A 14,223-nucleotide genomic window follows, 5' to 3' on the forward strand; every position below is an offset into this window, starting at 1 on the left:
TAGGCGGAGGTAGTAGCACGTCTAATCTGTAACTGTATTTGTAATTACGGGATCTGTTCAGTTAGGAAAATATGTTGTTCACTTGATGTCGTGGCGGAAAGAAAAGTCATGAAAAGGGGCCACCAAGAAAGAGCAGGTTATCAGAATAAATCAAACGGACGGCAAAAAGTATGCCTATGCTCTCTATACTGTAGGTATCAGCCTATGACGAGTCGGAACAGTTCGTCGTCTCCGGTCTTTGGCGCTCGTAGTATGTCAGATGTGTGTACAAGGTTTTAAGAATTGGTAGTGCTATTAGAGGATGAATTATTGTGAAATCCACAGAGGGTGCCCCGAAATGACCAAATCAACAAAGGGCTGCAGCTATCATAAAAAATCTCGCCATCACGCTGCCGTCGGGGACGTTGAAGCAGATGCAAGCGTCAAGCTCGACGTCACGTTGAGCGACCAGACGTTGAGCACGGCGCTCCCGCCACACAGCTCACGATCGTCGCCAGAACAGATGCTGGAGCACTTGGTCTCGTTGACCTGGATGCTGCTGTTGCTCAGGCTGTTGCCGCAGTAGCAGCCGTCTGCGTTCTCGACGCCGAAGAGGATGTACGAGTAGCCGCCGCAGAAGTCGGCGCAGTTTTCTTGCGTCATGTTGATGCTTTTGGTCTTATTGGACGACAAGGCGTAGCCGATCTTCGGCTCCGAGTAGCAGCCGACATACGAGTAGTTGCCCACCAGCGTCTTGGCTTCTGGCAGCTCCACCGTCGGAGAGACATTTGCCGAGGAAGATGTCGGCGTTGAACTTGTTGAAGCGCTTGAAGAGCTCACAGAAGTGGAGGAGCTGGAGGAGTTGAAGGCACTAGGGGAGCTGGGGGTACTAGGGGAACCGGAAGAACTGGGGGAGCTAGAGCTTGTTCTGCCAGAAGACGTCGAGCTGAAAGTCGAACTGAAAGTCGAGCTGGGAGTTGAGCTAGAACCTGGACTTGAACTCAAGCTAGAGGTTGAGCTTGAAGTCGAGTTCAAAGTCGAGCTAGAAATCAAGCTGGATGTCGAGCTTGAACTCAAAATTGAACTCGAACTGGATGTCGAGCTCGAACTCGAAGAGCTAACGATATTCGGCGCCGTGCGAGAAAGTGTGCTATTGGCAGATGTTGTCGTGATCAGCGTCGTAGCACTGACAGACGACAAGGTCGTCGCGGTAGCAACGGTGGTATTAGCACTTTTCTTTCCCGAGGTGGAAGCGCTCAAGGCAGTCAAGGAAGACGTGGTTGCGATCGTGCTGTTGGAGGCAGCGGTTGTGTCCGACGTCGTAGCCGTCGAGGAGACACTTGTGGAAGGACTGGTTGCCGACGGCAGAGTCGCCGCAGCTGCAGTCGTGCTGTTGCTGCCGATGGTCGCCGCCGTGCTGTTGCTACCAATGGTCGCCGCCGTGCTGGGCGTCGTTGCGGAAGCGACAATAGCCAGCGGCCCTGCTACCTTTCCGGAAGCGGCACTGGTCGGGGTTGCCGCTGTTAATGGACTCGTTGTTGCTGTGCTTAGCTCGTACACGTCCAACAAGCTACTGCCACCGCAGTACTCCGTCGTGTTGCCTGTCATGATGTTAGGCAAGGGCGTAATTTGCAGCGACAAAATCACAAGAGTGGAGTATCAAGTTCTTACCATTGCACGTCATGGTGCAAGCCGACGAAGCCTGCAGAGTCGCGTTGGGGCTGATTGTGTTGCCACACCAGCACTCACCACCATACTCCAAGCCAGCATAAGTGTAACCGGCAGCGGCAGCCAGCTGCAGGCAATTGGCGACCGTCTCATTGGTGACTGTCAGCTGTTGGGAGAAAGCCCGGCTGGTGGAGGGCTCCTTGTAACAGCCGAGGAAACTGTAGCCGTCGAGGCCAGGGTTGATGACTGGGCCTGTTATTGCGGCAGCCGTTGCCTTGCTTGTAGTCGCCGTTGTCGCCGTTGTCGCCGTTGTCAGCGTGGCCATCTTGTTGGTTTTGTAGACTTCAAGAAGCGACGAGCCGCCACAATATTCGCTAGAGTTGCCATTGCATGTCATTGCGCAAGCCGAGGATGCCTCCAGTGTTGCGTTCACGCTGATCGAGTTGCCGCACCAGCACTCGCCGCCATACTCCAGACCGGCGTAGATGTATCCAGCTGAGTAAGCCAGGTCCAGACAGTTAGCTACGGTCTCATTTGTCACCGTCAACTGGTTCGAGAAGGCACGCGAGCCTGACGGCTCGTGGTAGCAGCCCAGGAACGCGTATCCTTTCAGACCGGGATTGATGATGGGGCCAGTTGAAGCTGGAGTCGTAGCCACGGCCACCTGGGTTGGCGTCCCCAATGTTGTAGCAGCAGTCGTCGAATTCGTCTTGTAGACATCGAGCAACGACGAGCCGCCACAGTACTCGGTAGAGTTGCCGTTGCAGGTCATAGTGCATGCCGACGTCGATTCCAACGTGGCGTTGGGACTGAGCGTGTTGTCACACCAGCACTCTCCACCGTACTCCAGACCTGCATACGTGTATCCCTTTGCGGCTGCCAGTGCCAGACACACCCCCACCGTCTGGTTTGTGACCGTCAGCTGATTAGAGAGGGCACGCGAGTTCGAAGGCTCCTGGTAGCAGCCAAGAAACGTGTAGCCATCTTCACCAGGGTTCGTGACCGGACCGGTGGCAAAAGACGGTGACGCCGAAGATGTGCTAGTCGGCAAGGTAGTGCTGTTGCGCCTGTAGATGTTCAGAAGAGACGGACCACCACAGTATTCTGAAGAGTTGCCTGCGCAGAGTGTTAGCACATGGCTGGAAAGAAAAGCCGAGGCGCAGCCAGACTTACCATTGCAGGTCATGCTGCAGCTCGCTAGAATCGTGCTGTTCGCGCCGGAATTGAGGCTGTTGCCAACCCAGCACTGATTCAGTCAGTAGGTATCCCAAGTGCATAGGAAGAGCGTTGTGCAACTCACCTCGCCACCGTACTCGAGACCGGCATATACGTAGTTGGACGCCGCAGCAAGGTTCAAGCAATCATCCACCGTCTCATTTGTGGTTGAAAGCTGGTTGGCCAAGGCGCGGGCCGTGGACGGTTCTGTGTAGCAGCCAATGCTAACATAACCGTCAATTCCGGAGTTCACAACTGGACCAGAGCTGGAGCCGGAGCCAGTAGGAATGGTAGACGCACCATCCAGGGCGAACAAGGACATGAAGGAACCGCCAGCGTCGGTACCAACGCCATTTCCGCCACAAATCTGGTTATTGTTGCCAGAGCAAGCGTAGTTGCAATCATCCTCGTCGACCTTGAGGCTGGGAATAGTGTTACCGGCCCAGCACTCGCGTTGGTACTCCGTCCCGCAGTACGTGTAGCCGCTCGCGGCGCAGGCGGCGATGCACATCGCGATCGTGTTGCTGTCGTTGCCGTAGAGCTGCGTCGTCAGCTGGCGGTCCGGGTTGTTGTCCTTGTAGCAGCCCAGGTAGCGGTAGGCGCTGTCCCCGTCGGCCTGTAGAGGCGGCGCCTGTTCCGAGACGGCGAGACAGGAGAACTGGATGTACTGCTTGGTCGTGTCGGGATCGTTGGTATTCATCGTCCAGTTGGCTGCACCCCAGTATGCGTCGCTGTTCCACTGCTCCTTGGGCACAGAGCAGTAGAGGCTGGCTGTCTGGCTCTCGCCTGCCTTCAGAATCGTGCCCTCAACCAAATCCGCGTCGTTCACGGCGCCGATGATACCTGACACGCCAAAAGGCGGCTTGGACACTGTGATGGACAGCGGTACCGCGTCCGCACTGCCACTGTTGGTAACCCGGAACTTGAGCGTCCGAGAATTGTTCTCCGTCACGTTGCCAAAGGTAAAGTTCTGGTTCTTCTCGTAAGTAACCCAGCCCGAACCATCAGGGGTCTGGAACTCCATCAGCCAGACGGGACCGGAGCCGGCATTTCCGTTGACAGAGAGCGTCTGGCTACCACCATCGGAGCCGAAGACGATGAAGAGGCTGGAGTTCCCGCCAGTGGTAGGATCAAAGTTGATGTCAATCGTGGTTCCGCCGTTGGCTGCAATGGTGGATGGAATGCCCGAAATACTATAAGGGCCAATATCGGAGCCGTTGCCCGAGGGCTGCTCAAACGGACCCGTTGCGCTGGTTTGAGAGTACTGCACGCCGGTAATGGTCAGGGTAGAGTTGCCATTGTTGCTCAGGACCACCGGCTCGGTGACACCGCCGGGATTGGCTCCGACGACGACGTTTGTGAACGTAAGCGTCTTGGGAGACAGACCCAGCAGCGGCCCGCTGCTGGTTGCAGTCCCAGTCAGGCGAACAGATGTCTTACTCGTGTAGCCAGTCGCAGAGTTGTCGGTAGTGATCAGGACACTGTCAGAGAGGAAGCCTACTTCCGTCGGCTGGAACGAGGCCGTGAACGTAAATGTATCACCAACAGCCAGCGTCTTCGGCACGGTTGGCAGGTTCGAAATCGAGAAGTCAGTACTATTCAAAGCAAATTTTGTGATGCTGGTACCGGTGACCGCCGTGCAGGTAACCGTGGCCGTCTTCGCGGCACTGGCGATATCCAGCGAGCCGAACGAGGGCGTTGTGCAGTTCAGCGCCTCGTTGACCGGACCGCCGAAACCATAGACATAGCCCTGAGTGGTGCCCATGTAAACACGGCCATCACCAAAGACAGCACGGGTGAACTTCGTCGTTCCGGGAACGGAGAAGGACTTGATTTCGGTCAGAAGGTCCCCGTCAGGCACGGCGTTGTAGATGCGCAGGTTGTTGCCCTGGACGTCGCAAGTCCACAGAAGGCCGGTGCCCTCCTGGCCATCCAGAGATGTCACGGTGCCGTGGCTGACACCCAGCGTGTACGCATTGTTCTCGGGGCTGTCGGCAACCTTGACGAACGAAGGGACGCCGTTGTCACACGAGAATTTGAACACGTGGGTCGGATACTTGATGACGTTGATGTAGATGTAGCCGCCCTCTAGAGGATAAACACCGGCACCAGCGTAGACTGAGTTTTCATTCTGGTAGACCTGGATGACATTGTCGCCGTCGTCGGTGCCAGTGCGGTAGCCGCCAAGGTCGTCCAGGTTGAGGAAATATGTTTTCCCGCTCTTGCCGGTGATGACACCCATGTGAGTGATGTCGCCGCAGGAGAACTCGCTCGGTAGCAGCTCTAGTGGAGACGTGCCTAGATCCTTGTCCGCGCCATCGAGGGCTTGCTTCTCCTGGGGCATGAAGAAATCGATAATAGACAGGGAGCCGTCGTCATTCATCGTCATGTGCACAGCCGCCTCCTCGAGAGATGTGGGCGGATTGCGGCCCTGGACAGGGATGGTGCTCAGCTGCGATGCGTAGCCGTTTCCGGTGCCGAAGAACATGGAGCCGCTATCATCCGAGGCCAGGCCACCGCCAGACATCCAGATACCACCACCGGGGGTTGTGTTTGGTACACCGGCGCCCTCCGTGGCCCAATTTTCGACAATAGCGCCGGTTGTCTTGTCCCAGCCCATGAGCCAGCCGGTGAAGTTATACTGGACACAGTGGGAGGCAAAACCGGCGTAGATGTACTGGCCAGAGTGCAGCAGGGCAGGTCGCTGGTGCTGGATGCCGCCATTGAAAGTGCGGACCGGGTTGTTGTTAGCAGCGAGGCCCTCCAGGTCGATCGGGAAATTGGCGCGTTCAGAGAGATCATGGACATCGAGGGCGTGAATATGGTAGCGGCCGGCGGGCCGACCCTGGGCAACGTTGATGGCCGATTGGTTGGCATACGTCTTGGAAGTCAGGTACAAGGTATCTGTGTCCGGGTCGATGACGCCGGTGGAAGTGACACCAATAGTCGGGTTGATGTCGACACAGCCATCCAGATCCGCAGTCAGGAAAGGAATAGCCAGGTTCGTCGAGGCGACGATTTTTCCGGTAACCGCATTCAGCTTGTAGACGTTGTTCTGCGTGGTGGCAAAATAGACGTATTGGGTGGTCTCGTCAGACGGGGTGTAGACCAATGGCTGAGAGAAGATCTGCTCGGTGTAGCCACCATAGTTACCAGGCAGTGCCGTCTTGAAGAGCTGGGTGAAGTCGTCCGAGCCAACAACATCGGGGTCCATGTTGTGGTTCCTGCGAGAGTTAGTAAGCAGCCAACGCGCACATCACAGCATCCTGCCAACCTACGTCTGGTAGCCCGTTCTCGAGTTGTCGCCGCCCCATGTGATGGTATCGGTCGATGCCAATCCGTTGGCACAACGGACCAGCATCGACAATGCCGCAACCAGGACGACAGCCATCTTGGTATTAGACGGGAGTGTTTCCTGGAAGAGTAGCGGGGAAGCAAGACGAGTGATATTAAGATACAAATAAAAATTAGGGTACTGTAAAGAGAGTATGGAAAGGGATTTAAAGAAAGAGAAGCCCAAGACAGCTATAACGAATGACTGCTGGGCGAGGACGTCTGGGCGGGACGAGAGACGGAGGATGGGGAGAGATCAGCGCGATGACGGGAGAGGGTCCAAAAGTCTTTTTATTCGGCCTGTGCCAAGCGGTCTCTGTATTCCATGCTTCGATGGATCTCCCGCGAGCTGCAGTGCCAAAGGTTGACTGGCCTGGCAGCTAGGATCCGGAGAGCTGGGCGAGTAAAAAGGTACAGAGTACTCCGTACAGCGCACGAGTAGCTTAGTACTCCGTACCTGTGATGTGGTCAGCCCGTTAGCCGTGCTAGAGCAGCAGGGTAAAAGTACTCATTACTCGTATCGAAGCGTACTTGCATACGAGCAGAGCGCAGCTAGACTAGCGAGGAAATTGGGACCAAAAACAGAGACCCCTGCACGCACATGGGATACAAGGCCAATGGAAAGGCCGACGCCCCTGGGTGAGGCTGCTAAGAGAGGAGGGGTTAGCCTGCATCCTCAAAAGGGAGGTGGTGATGGGCCAAGTGGCCCGCTAAGCCATGTTGAACGATCCTATGTTTGAGTTTATTGCTCACCGATGGCGAGCTAGCTGGTGTTCAGGTTGGCCACTGGGTCAGACTTGTAGCAGTGCATTTCGGGAGCCAGCCATTGACTTTGCCCGACTGTTCGGATTTGGGGATCGTTTTTTGACTTTCTGTACGAGCGTGTGTCAGGTCTTTGTGCAGACTGAATGCAGCCGTGCGGACATGCAGATGCAGTCTGAAAGTCGTGGCTGCTCGTGGCTGGTTGTTCCTCAGGAACAGCTCTGGCAAGGTGGCATGATCTGTCCCCTGCTATCAATTCCGCTATTGCTCCAGGTCAAGGCTCTGCTGTGTACTCCGTAGGGCGCAAGAGTGCGTGCTAGTGTGAGCCAGGTCAATTTTGAGGTCGGCACGTTGCAGTGTGGCGTCCTGTTACTGGTGTACGGGGCAGTGTCCACAGCGCTCTCGTCAGTTTAGCGAGCGTAAGCACGGGGGCCAGTGAGGCTTGCCAGGCTCGATGGGACGGCAATAGTGTTGTCTGGTTGGCGAGCGTTGGCCTGCAGGGCGTCCTTTGCCAAGACATGTCTTGCGGCTTTGTCGTCCGATGTCGATAGTCAGTATGCAAGAAGGGCTCGTCGGGACTTTCTGCAATTAGCGTGAGCTGCCGTCGGGAGTCAATGGCTGCTAGGCTGTGCGTGGTGGTGGTGTCGAGTCGGAGCTTTAGCATCGACAAGTCCAATTTTGGCTGAATATCTTTGGAGAAAGCGATACGGGAGGATGCATACGATAGTACGGAGTAGTCAGACCAGGCCACGGACGCAAGGCATCCCTGGTCCAGAGAGGAAGGAGCACTTCTGCTGGTCATTTTGCCGAATGCTGCAGGTCCGTGGCGTCGACTGTACCACTGCTGTACATAATATGGCTTAGAGGGCAAGGGCGCCCGAGCGTGGTTGCTCGTTTAATTTGCGGATACTGGCTTCCAATGCCTTCCTCTTTCGAACTTTATCGTCTACGGAGTACTACGCAATTCCTCCGTACGTACGACGTAGAGAAGAATCCAGGCACCACGAGGCTGGTCAGTTAAGATACGATACCCAAACCTGCGAGATGCAATCCCAATCAGGCACGGTCGTTGGAGATGCATGCGAAGACACCGGACCTGGCAGTTGAGAAGCCGCTTCCCTGTGAGAGACGCGATGTGCAGGGGACGAAATAGCCGGAACAGATACGGATGCACGCGGGAAGCTGAAAGCAGTTGGCGCGGGATCATGCATCTGGATCGGGGCATAGGTCAGTACGAGGTACACTGTACATTCGTGCGCGCCGCAGTTCGGCGGTGTCCGGGGAAGAGCAGAATCCGCTGGCCAGAGCACCAGCCACGTACGGAGTGGCCAGCCAGCGGGCCGAGGGGAGGAAACGAGACAAGATCTTCGCTGTCTGCGGAGTCTGGCCGCTGCTTTTGCCCAAAGTCAACTTTTCAGCTGGTCTTCAAGATCGGCATGTTCTTGTTTCGGTTCCAGCGCCAACGATTCGATACTACGCACTCCTTACTATGTAGTGGTCAGGTCTCAAAGTCAGGAACCTGCCCGATCTCCAGGACGGGGTTTTTGTTTTCTCATATCAATTGATCCATCCGGGCACAGTGGGTCGGTCGTCTTGGACTCGCAGACGGCCTGTTGTAAAACAGGGTAGCGTCAATGCACTGGCTGTTGGCACTTTCAGGATCACACACGAATACGAGAAGTTCGCGTTGCGGCTGAGCAGCAGATGCCAGCTTTATTCAAACTACGTATCTTACCACATCACACTTAGCTATGCAGGTGAGACGACTGGAGCAAAGTCACGTCACAGTTAGGAGGCAGGATGGGCGCTATTCGAAAACTGTAAGCACGGGCAGAGTCAGAACGGTCCAATTGCTTGATTTCGTAAAGTGCGAAGTAATCGTCCCAATAATTCGTTAGGACTGTCAATAAAAGGGCCACCATCCACCATGATGCAACCAACAGCGCAACACCATATTCCAACAGGAACGCCGAAAACAAAAGCGCGTGAACTAAACGACAAGGGAAATATAACGGAGGCAAAGCCGCAATCGGCAAAAAGAAAAGCAGAAATCCAATGAAACCCAGAAGCAGCGAAAAAGAAACACACACGCCAGACGCCGGAAGACAAGATGTACCCTTCCCTTTGTGCCTCATAGTTGCTTGAGACGAGAGTCCCGCCGTTTCTTTGCCAGCTCAGCAGACTTGCCTGTCGGCTGTTTTCTCTTGGAAATCTTCTGGGGGCTGTTCTTGGGGGTGCTCTTGGGGCTCTTCTTCAGGCCCTTCTTGGGACTGTTTTTGAAGCTCTTCTTGGCCGGTTCAGGCGTCGCTAAGACTGCTGGTTTGGCCTTGTCGCCGCCCACGATGCCTTGCATTGCGCTGCCACCGTCGCCACCGTCGCCACCGTCGCCGCCGTTTCCGTCACCGCCGTCCGGGTTGCAATTGTCTGCAAAAACCCAAGCCGGCTCGCCAACCACCACTGCCGGGACGCCCTGATCCGTCGGCGGGACATCATTGTCGTGACCTGCGCCGGCGTTCATGGGCTGCTGGAACACACGCTCGCCCACGATGGGGTCGTCGTGGAACTCCTCCACCATCTTCTCGTAGAGCAGCAGGATGGGGTCGAACCAGTCGGCGCTGCCGACCTGATGGTCGACGTCGCGCGACGTGTTGTTGACCTTGCGGAAGGGCACATTGTCAGCCACCTGCGTGTCGCTGATGCGCAGCCAACCGCTGTCCAGAGCCTCGAGCTCGCAGACCCGCTTCTTGTCCGGCACCGGCCAGTGGTCGTCGAAAGGTCCTGTGCTCTGGCCGATGACCTGGTCTGATCCCGGCCGCAGCACGCCTTCTTGGCGCATCGTGTCGTTGATGGTCCGCTGCAGCTGCTCGTCGGCCTGCTTGGCTGTCCAGACCACCGTCGGGTCCGACAGCTGCGCAAACGTGCGGATGGCCTCCTGGCGGCGCACAAACGTCACGTAGTGGCCGCCCTGCCCGTTGCCGCTGTGGCTGATGACTGCGGCTAGCCGGTACAGCACACGGCTCTGGCTGCCGTAGACGTGCGGCTCGAGCCATCGAGAGACGTCGAGGAACTGCGGAAAGTCGACTACGTCGTGCATTTTGGTGGTCGTGTTGGCCTGCGGGTTCCAATGCAGGCGCATCAGTTGGATCGTCAGCACTTCCGGTGTAGCCTGCAGCCGCTTCAGTGCCATCCCTGGCTTTGCTGTCTGTTGGCAGCGGTCACAGCGCTTCCCATCCGCGAGCTCCACGTTCAGCTCGCGCTCCAGCAGGTCCACGAGACGCTGTGTGCGCGCGCCAGGTCGCGGCGGCCGTCCCGGAATAGAGATGGGGATGCTGAGGCTAGTTTCGGTCTCTTGTCTGCGCAGCCGCACCCGGTTGTTGCACAGATGGCACACGTAGCGCGTCGTCAGACACACCGCAAACATGGAGCTGAAGTTGTGCAGAGCCTGGCCATTGCCGTACTGTTCCGGGTGCCAGCTCAGCTGGTAGATAACCGTGTCCCAGATCCACTTGAACAGGTCTATGGCGTCCTGCTGTCGTCTGAAGAGCTCGACAGCGCCGTTTTGGCCAGGCTGCTGATTGCAAAGCGTCAGCCAGCATTCCACCACGTGCTGGACACCCGAGTTGTCAACCATGACACTGTCCGCCTTGCACGCACGCCAGAAGAGGGTGACCAGACGCTCGTAGTTGTCGCTCGGGCTCATTGGGTGCTGGCCATTGCGGTCCCAGTAGGCCACGGCCAGGTGGTAGAGACGTGTGAGCAGGTGGCCGCTAACCTGGTGGTGGCTATAGAAGCGGCGGGCCTGTCGCATGTGCGTGTGCAGAAAGGTCAGAATCCGGTTCGTGTTCAGCAGCGCCACAAGCACTGAGTTTCGGTAGCAGAGCATCATCGGATTGTCCAGGCCTCGCGGTGTGATGTCCAGGTGCACTGGTTGGTCTAGATCTGCGCGCACTTCGGACAGAAACTGGGGAACCGGCCGCAGAATCGGTTGGAAGAGCATGCCTGCCGACGGTAGGTTTTCAAACGGCAGAGCACCCGTGCCTGTAATGGCTGGCTGCCCTGCGGCAGTTGCGGCTGCGGCAGAACTACCAGCTGCAGCAGCTGTTGCTTGTTGAGGAGCAGGATTGCCCATGTTGGGGTTGGATCCGGGCAATTGGGCGCCTCCCTTACCTTTGGGTTGCTTGGGATTCAACCATGATGACAGAATGCCTATTCGTGTAGCACGTGGTTGTTGTGTGTCGTTGCAGTTAGCAGACATAGTGCTGGACAAGGCTTGGTAAGAAATGGATGCAACAAAGCGTCAGTGCTTGAGATTCTAAGGGGGTTTGTGTGGGACGAAGTCGATATGGATGTTTGGGAGAGTCGTGACATATTGAGACTGAGGAGACGGATGCATCATATATCTGTGACACGTCAAAGGGGACATGGTCGATTTGCAATCACCTCACGTGGGACTCTCTTTGATGTTGGAAATGGTGAGGATCAATTAGTATAACAGTAGAACATAAAGGGAAAATGTAGCCTAAACTGGGAGCCTCGCCGGAAGCGGATATTCCAAAGAGCCTGCCCACTGGACGGTGACAGCCATTCGATTTTGAAAGAGACTTGGCATGGCATATTGGGTTGGGCAACATTTTGTTGCAGAAGGCTTCTATTCAATGAGGGAAACGAGGACAAGTTACCGGAGATGTCCGTTAAGGGCAAGAAATGACAATAACGTCGGGAAAATATATAGATGATAGAGGCATAAAGAAGAAAGAGGGTAGAAAGAAACAGAAGAATAGAGGACAATGACAAGACAAACGATAATAACACAAAGAATGCGAGAATAGGGGTGCTGTAATTGGAATATGAGAGAAAGAAAAAGAACAAGAGTATGTAGTACAAAGCGAATTGATTGCATCGGCTTGATGCAGGCTAGTAGTGTAGAAAACCATGCCCCAGACACGTTTGTTTTACGGATTGTCCCTTATCACATTGATGCATCCGTTTCGTTGAGATGAGGTTCCGGTGGACACGGCCGCTGACGAGAACTCGGTACCGTTGGTAAACCTGTCTCAGCACTAGCATATCAGACTGAGCTATTGGCAAGGTGGCTGAGATGCATGATGCATACGACGTTGGAGAGAATGGTGATTGTGACGAAAACAGTCGGTCGTGACGTGACATTGCCCAGATGGGCAAGTGACAGGTCCACGGCTCTTTCCCTCTTCTTCTTCTTCTCGCACGGTCACACGTGCAATCAGCAGGATGAGGTCAGCAAGCCATCCGCTACATGGGATATGAATCTAGTTGGCAAGTATAAAGAGCGATGATAATTCAGTCGGCTCCATCTGTTTGACGCCTCTCCTATCCCGACCGGTCTGTCGAAAAAGGATACGATACGCTAGACGTCCTGATGAACGGCCTCAACACGACAGCAGCCATCGCTGACGGCAAAGCAGGCCCTCTGGGCTGGCCGGGCTGGCCGGGCTGGATCGGTCCTCTCGTGGCCGTGGTGGCCGGCTACGTGGTGCTCTGTTCCTGTGTGCGCTTCCGCTTCGAGAAGGCGATGCAGCGCCGCTTTGGCTACACGGACCGGGCGTCGCTCGCGCGCATGACCAACGACGACGCGCAGGCGATTCTGCAGTACATCATCCAGCGCGAGTTCCCGCAGATGTACAACCTGTCGCTGCAGTTTGGCATCTTCAAGACGTACGGCTTCGCGACGGTGTCGAAGCTGTTGGTGGCGACGCGGGCGCTGACCGATCCGCAGATGGCAGGCAAGAGGTGAGCCTGCCGGCTGAGAAGGCCAGAGAGGCAGCACACGCTGACAGCACCAGGTACGAGGACACGGTCGTGATCTTCAGCGAGTTCTCGCTGAACCCGCCCACGTCGGACCGCTGCCTGCAGGCGCTCGCCCGCATGAACTACCTGCACGAGCGATACCGGGCGGCGGGCCAGATCGACAACGCCGACCTGCTGTACACGCTCGCGGCCTGCGTGACGGAGCCGATCCGGTTCCTGCGCCTGTACGAGTGGCGGCCGCTCAACGCGATGGAGCGCTGTGCTCTCGGCGTGTTCTGGAAGTCGATCGGCGACGCCATGGGCATCGGATACGACGGGCACCTGGCTCGAGGGGCATCCGGCGACTGGCGCGACGGGCTGGCCTTTGTCGACGACCTGACGGCCTGGGCAGCCGAGCACGAACGCGCGCACATGCGTCCAGACGTCGCCAACACGGTCACGTCGCGTCGCCTCGTCGACATGTTGCTGCACCAGGTCCCGCAGCCGCTGCGACCGCTCGCCGTCGAGGCCCTGACCGTGCTGATGGGCCAGCGCATGCGCGAGGCGTTTCTGTATCCAGAGCCCGGCATCGTGGCGGCGACAGCAACTTACGGCGCGCTCATGGCACGGCGCTTCGTCCTCCGGTATCTGGCGCTACCGCGGTTCGCGCCCGTGACGCCGCTCTCGGCGGCCGATCCGACCACCGGACGCATGCACCTCCAGGGCGGCGCCTATCTGGTCGAGCCGTGGTACCAGCGGCCGACGCGATGGGCGCGTTGGGGCCCGGCAGCACTGCTCAGACGACTCCTCGGCGGACTCGTGCCGGCTGACAACGACCGCTGGATGGCCGGCGGCTATCGCTTCGAGGACATTGGGCCGCAGAACCGGATGGGCCAGGGCGTGGCCGAGGCGGCAGCAGAAGTGGACCGGCTGCGGCAGAAGCGGCCATCCGGCTGTCCGTTTGCGTGAATTGGAGAGCGGTGCAAAACAGGGAAAAGAACAGGAAGTGAGTTGCCGCGTTCGTAAAGCAGACAGATCAGTTTGTATGTGATTGCTCTTGGTTACACTGTCTATTGGAAAGGCTTGTTAATTTTCTACGTCGTATAGTAATTGAACCATTTCCTACTCCGTACTCCATAGCTCCTTCTATTTTCCAGATTCTCTTGTATTTATCCTGCATAATTTCCCTTCTTTCTCTCCTCTTTGCAGATCCTGATCGACAGCTCTGTCAGGCACTTGCCCGCTGTAGTTTAGCAGTCCCGTCGCCCCGCCAGAGCCTCTCGTTCACGCCCCACTTTTTACCTCCCCGCCCTTTCCTTTATCTGAGCAGCCAAGCGAGCGGACGAGGGACTTCTCATCTGCCCTCCATTCTCTTCCCGCCCCAATCCACGACTGTTTTCCGTCTGGCTCTGCGACAGCACGACAACTCTCTGCACGTCTCCTACCACGTCTCGAACAGGATCACTGTCCGGCTTGCCTGCTGCGACGTTCAGGCTTGACCGA

The 14,223-nt window shown here is 56.6% G+C and overlaps 3 protein-coding genes across 3 annotated transcripts; 1 reads left to right on the forward strand and 2 right to left on the reverse strand.

Annotated features, from left to right (window-relative positions):
- Positions 1-384: 384 nt before the first annotated feature.
- CMQ_2246 (legume lectin domain containing protein) lies at positions 385-6,253 on the reverse strand (the record flags this gene model as incomplete). Its single annotated transcript, XM_014316204.1, has 5 exons — positions 385-1,580; positions 1,651-2,763; positions 2,821-2,893; positions 2,948-6,086; positions 6,141-6,253. 5 exons carry the CDS (start codon positions 6,251-6,253, stop codon positions 385-387), a joined length of 5,634 nt encoding a protein of 1,877 aa, XP_014171679.1.
- Positions 6,254-9,088: 2,835 nt separating this feature from the next.
- CMQ_2356 (ubiquitin specific peptidase y chromosome) lies at positions 9,089-11,086 on the reverse strand (the record flags this gene model as incomplete). Its single annotated transcript, XM_014316314.1, has 1 exon — positions 9,089-11,086. One exon carries the CDS (start codon positions 11,084-11,086, stop codon positions 9,089-9,091), a length of 1,998 nt encoding a protein of 665 aa, XP_014171789.1.
- Positions 11,087-12,352: 1,266 nt separating this feature from the next.
- Positions 12,353-13,689, forward strand: CMQ_2106 (uncharacterized protein; the record flags this gene model as incomplete). The annotated part of the gene is made up of 2 exons (XM_014316064.1): positions 12,353-12,723; positions 12,777-13,689. The coding sequence occupies 2 exons, from the start codon at positions 12,353-12,355 to the stop codon at positions 13,687-13,689; spliced, it is 1,284 nt and encodes a 427-aa protein (XP_014171539.1).
- Positions 13,690-14,223: the final 534 nt, after the last annotated feature.

This window comes from Grosmannia clavigera (assembly GCF_000143105.1).
Source record: "Grosmannia clavigera kw1407 unplaced genomic scaffold GCSC_156, whole genome shotgun sequence".
In the NCBI taxonomy this organism is placed as follows: domain Eukaryota; kingdom Fungi; phylum Ascomycota; class Sordariomycetes; order Ophiostomatales; family Ophiostomataceae; genus Leptographium; species Leptographium clavigerum.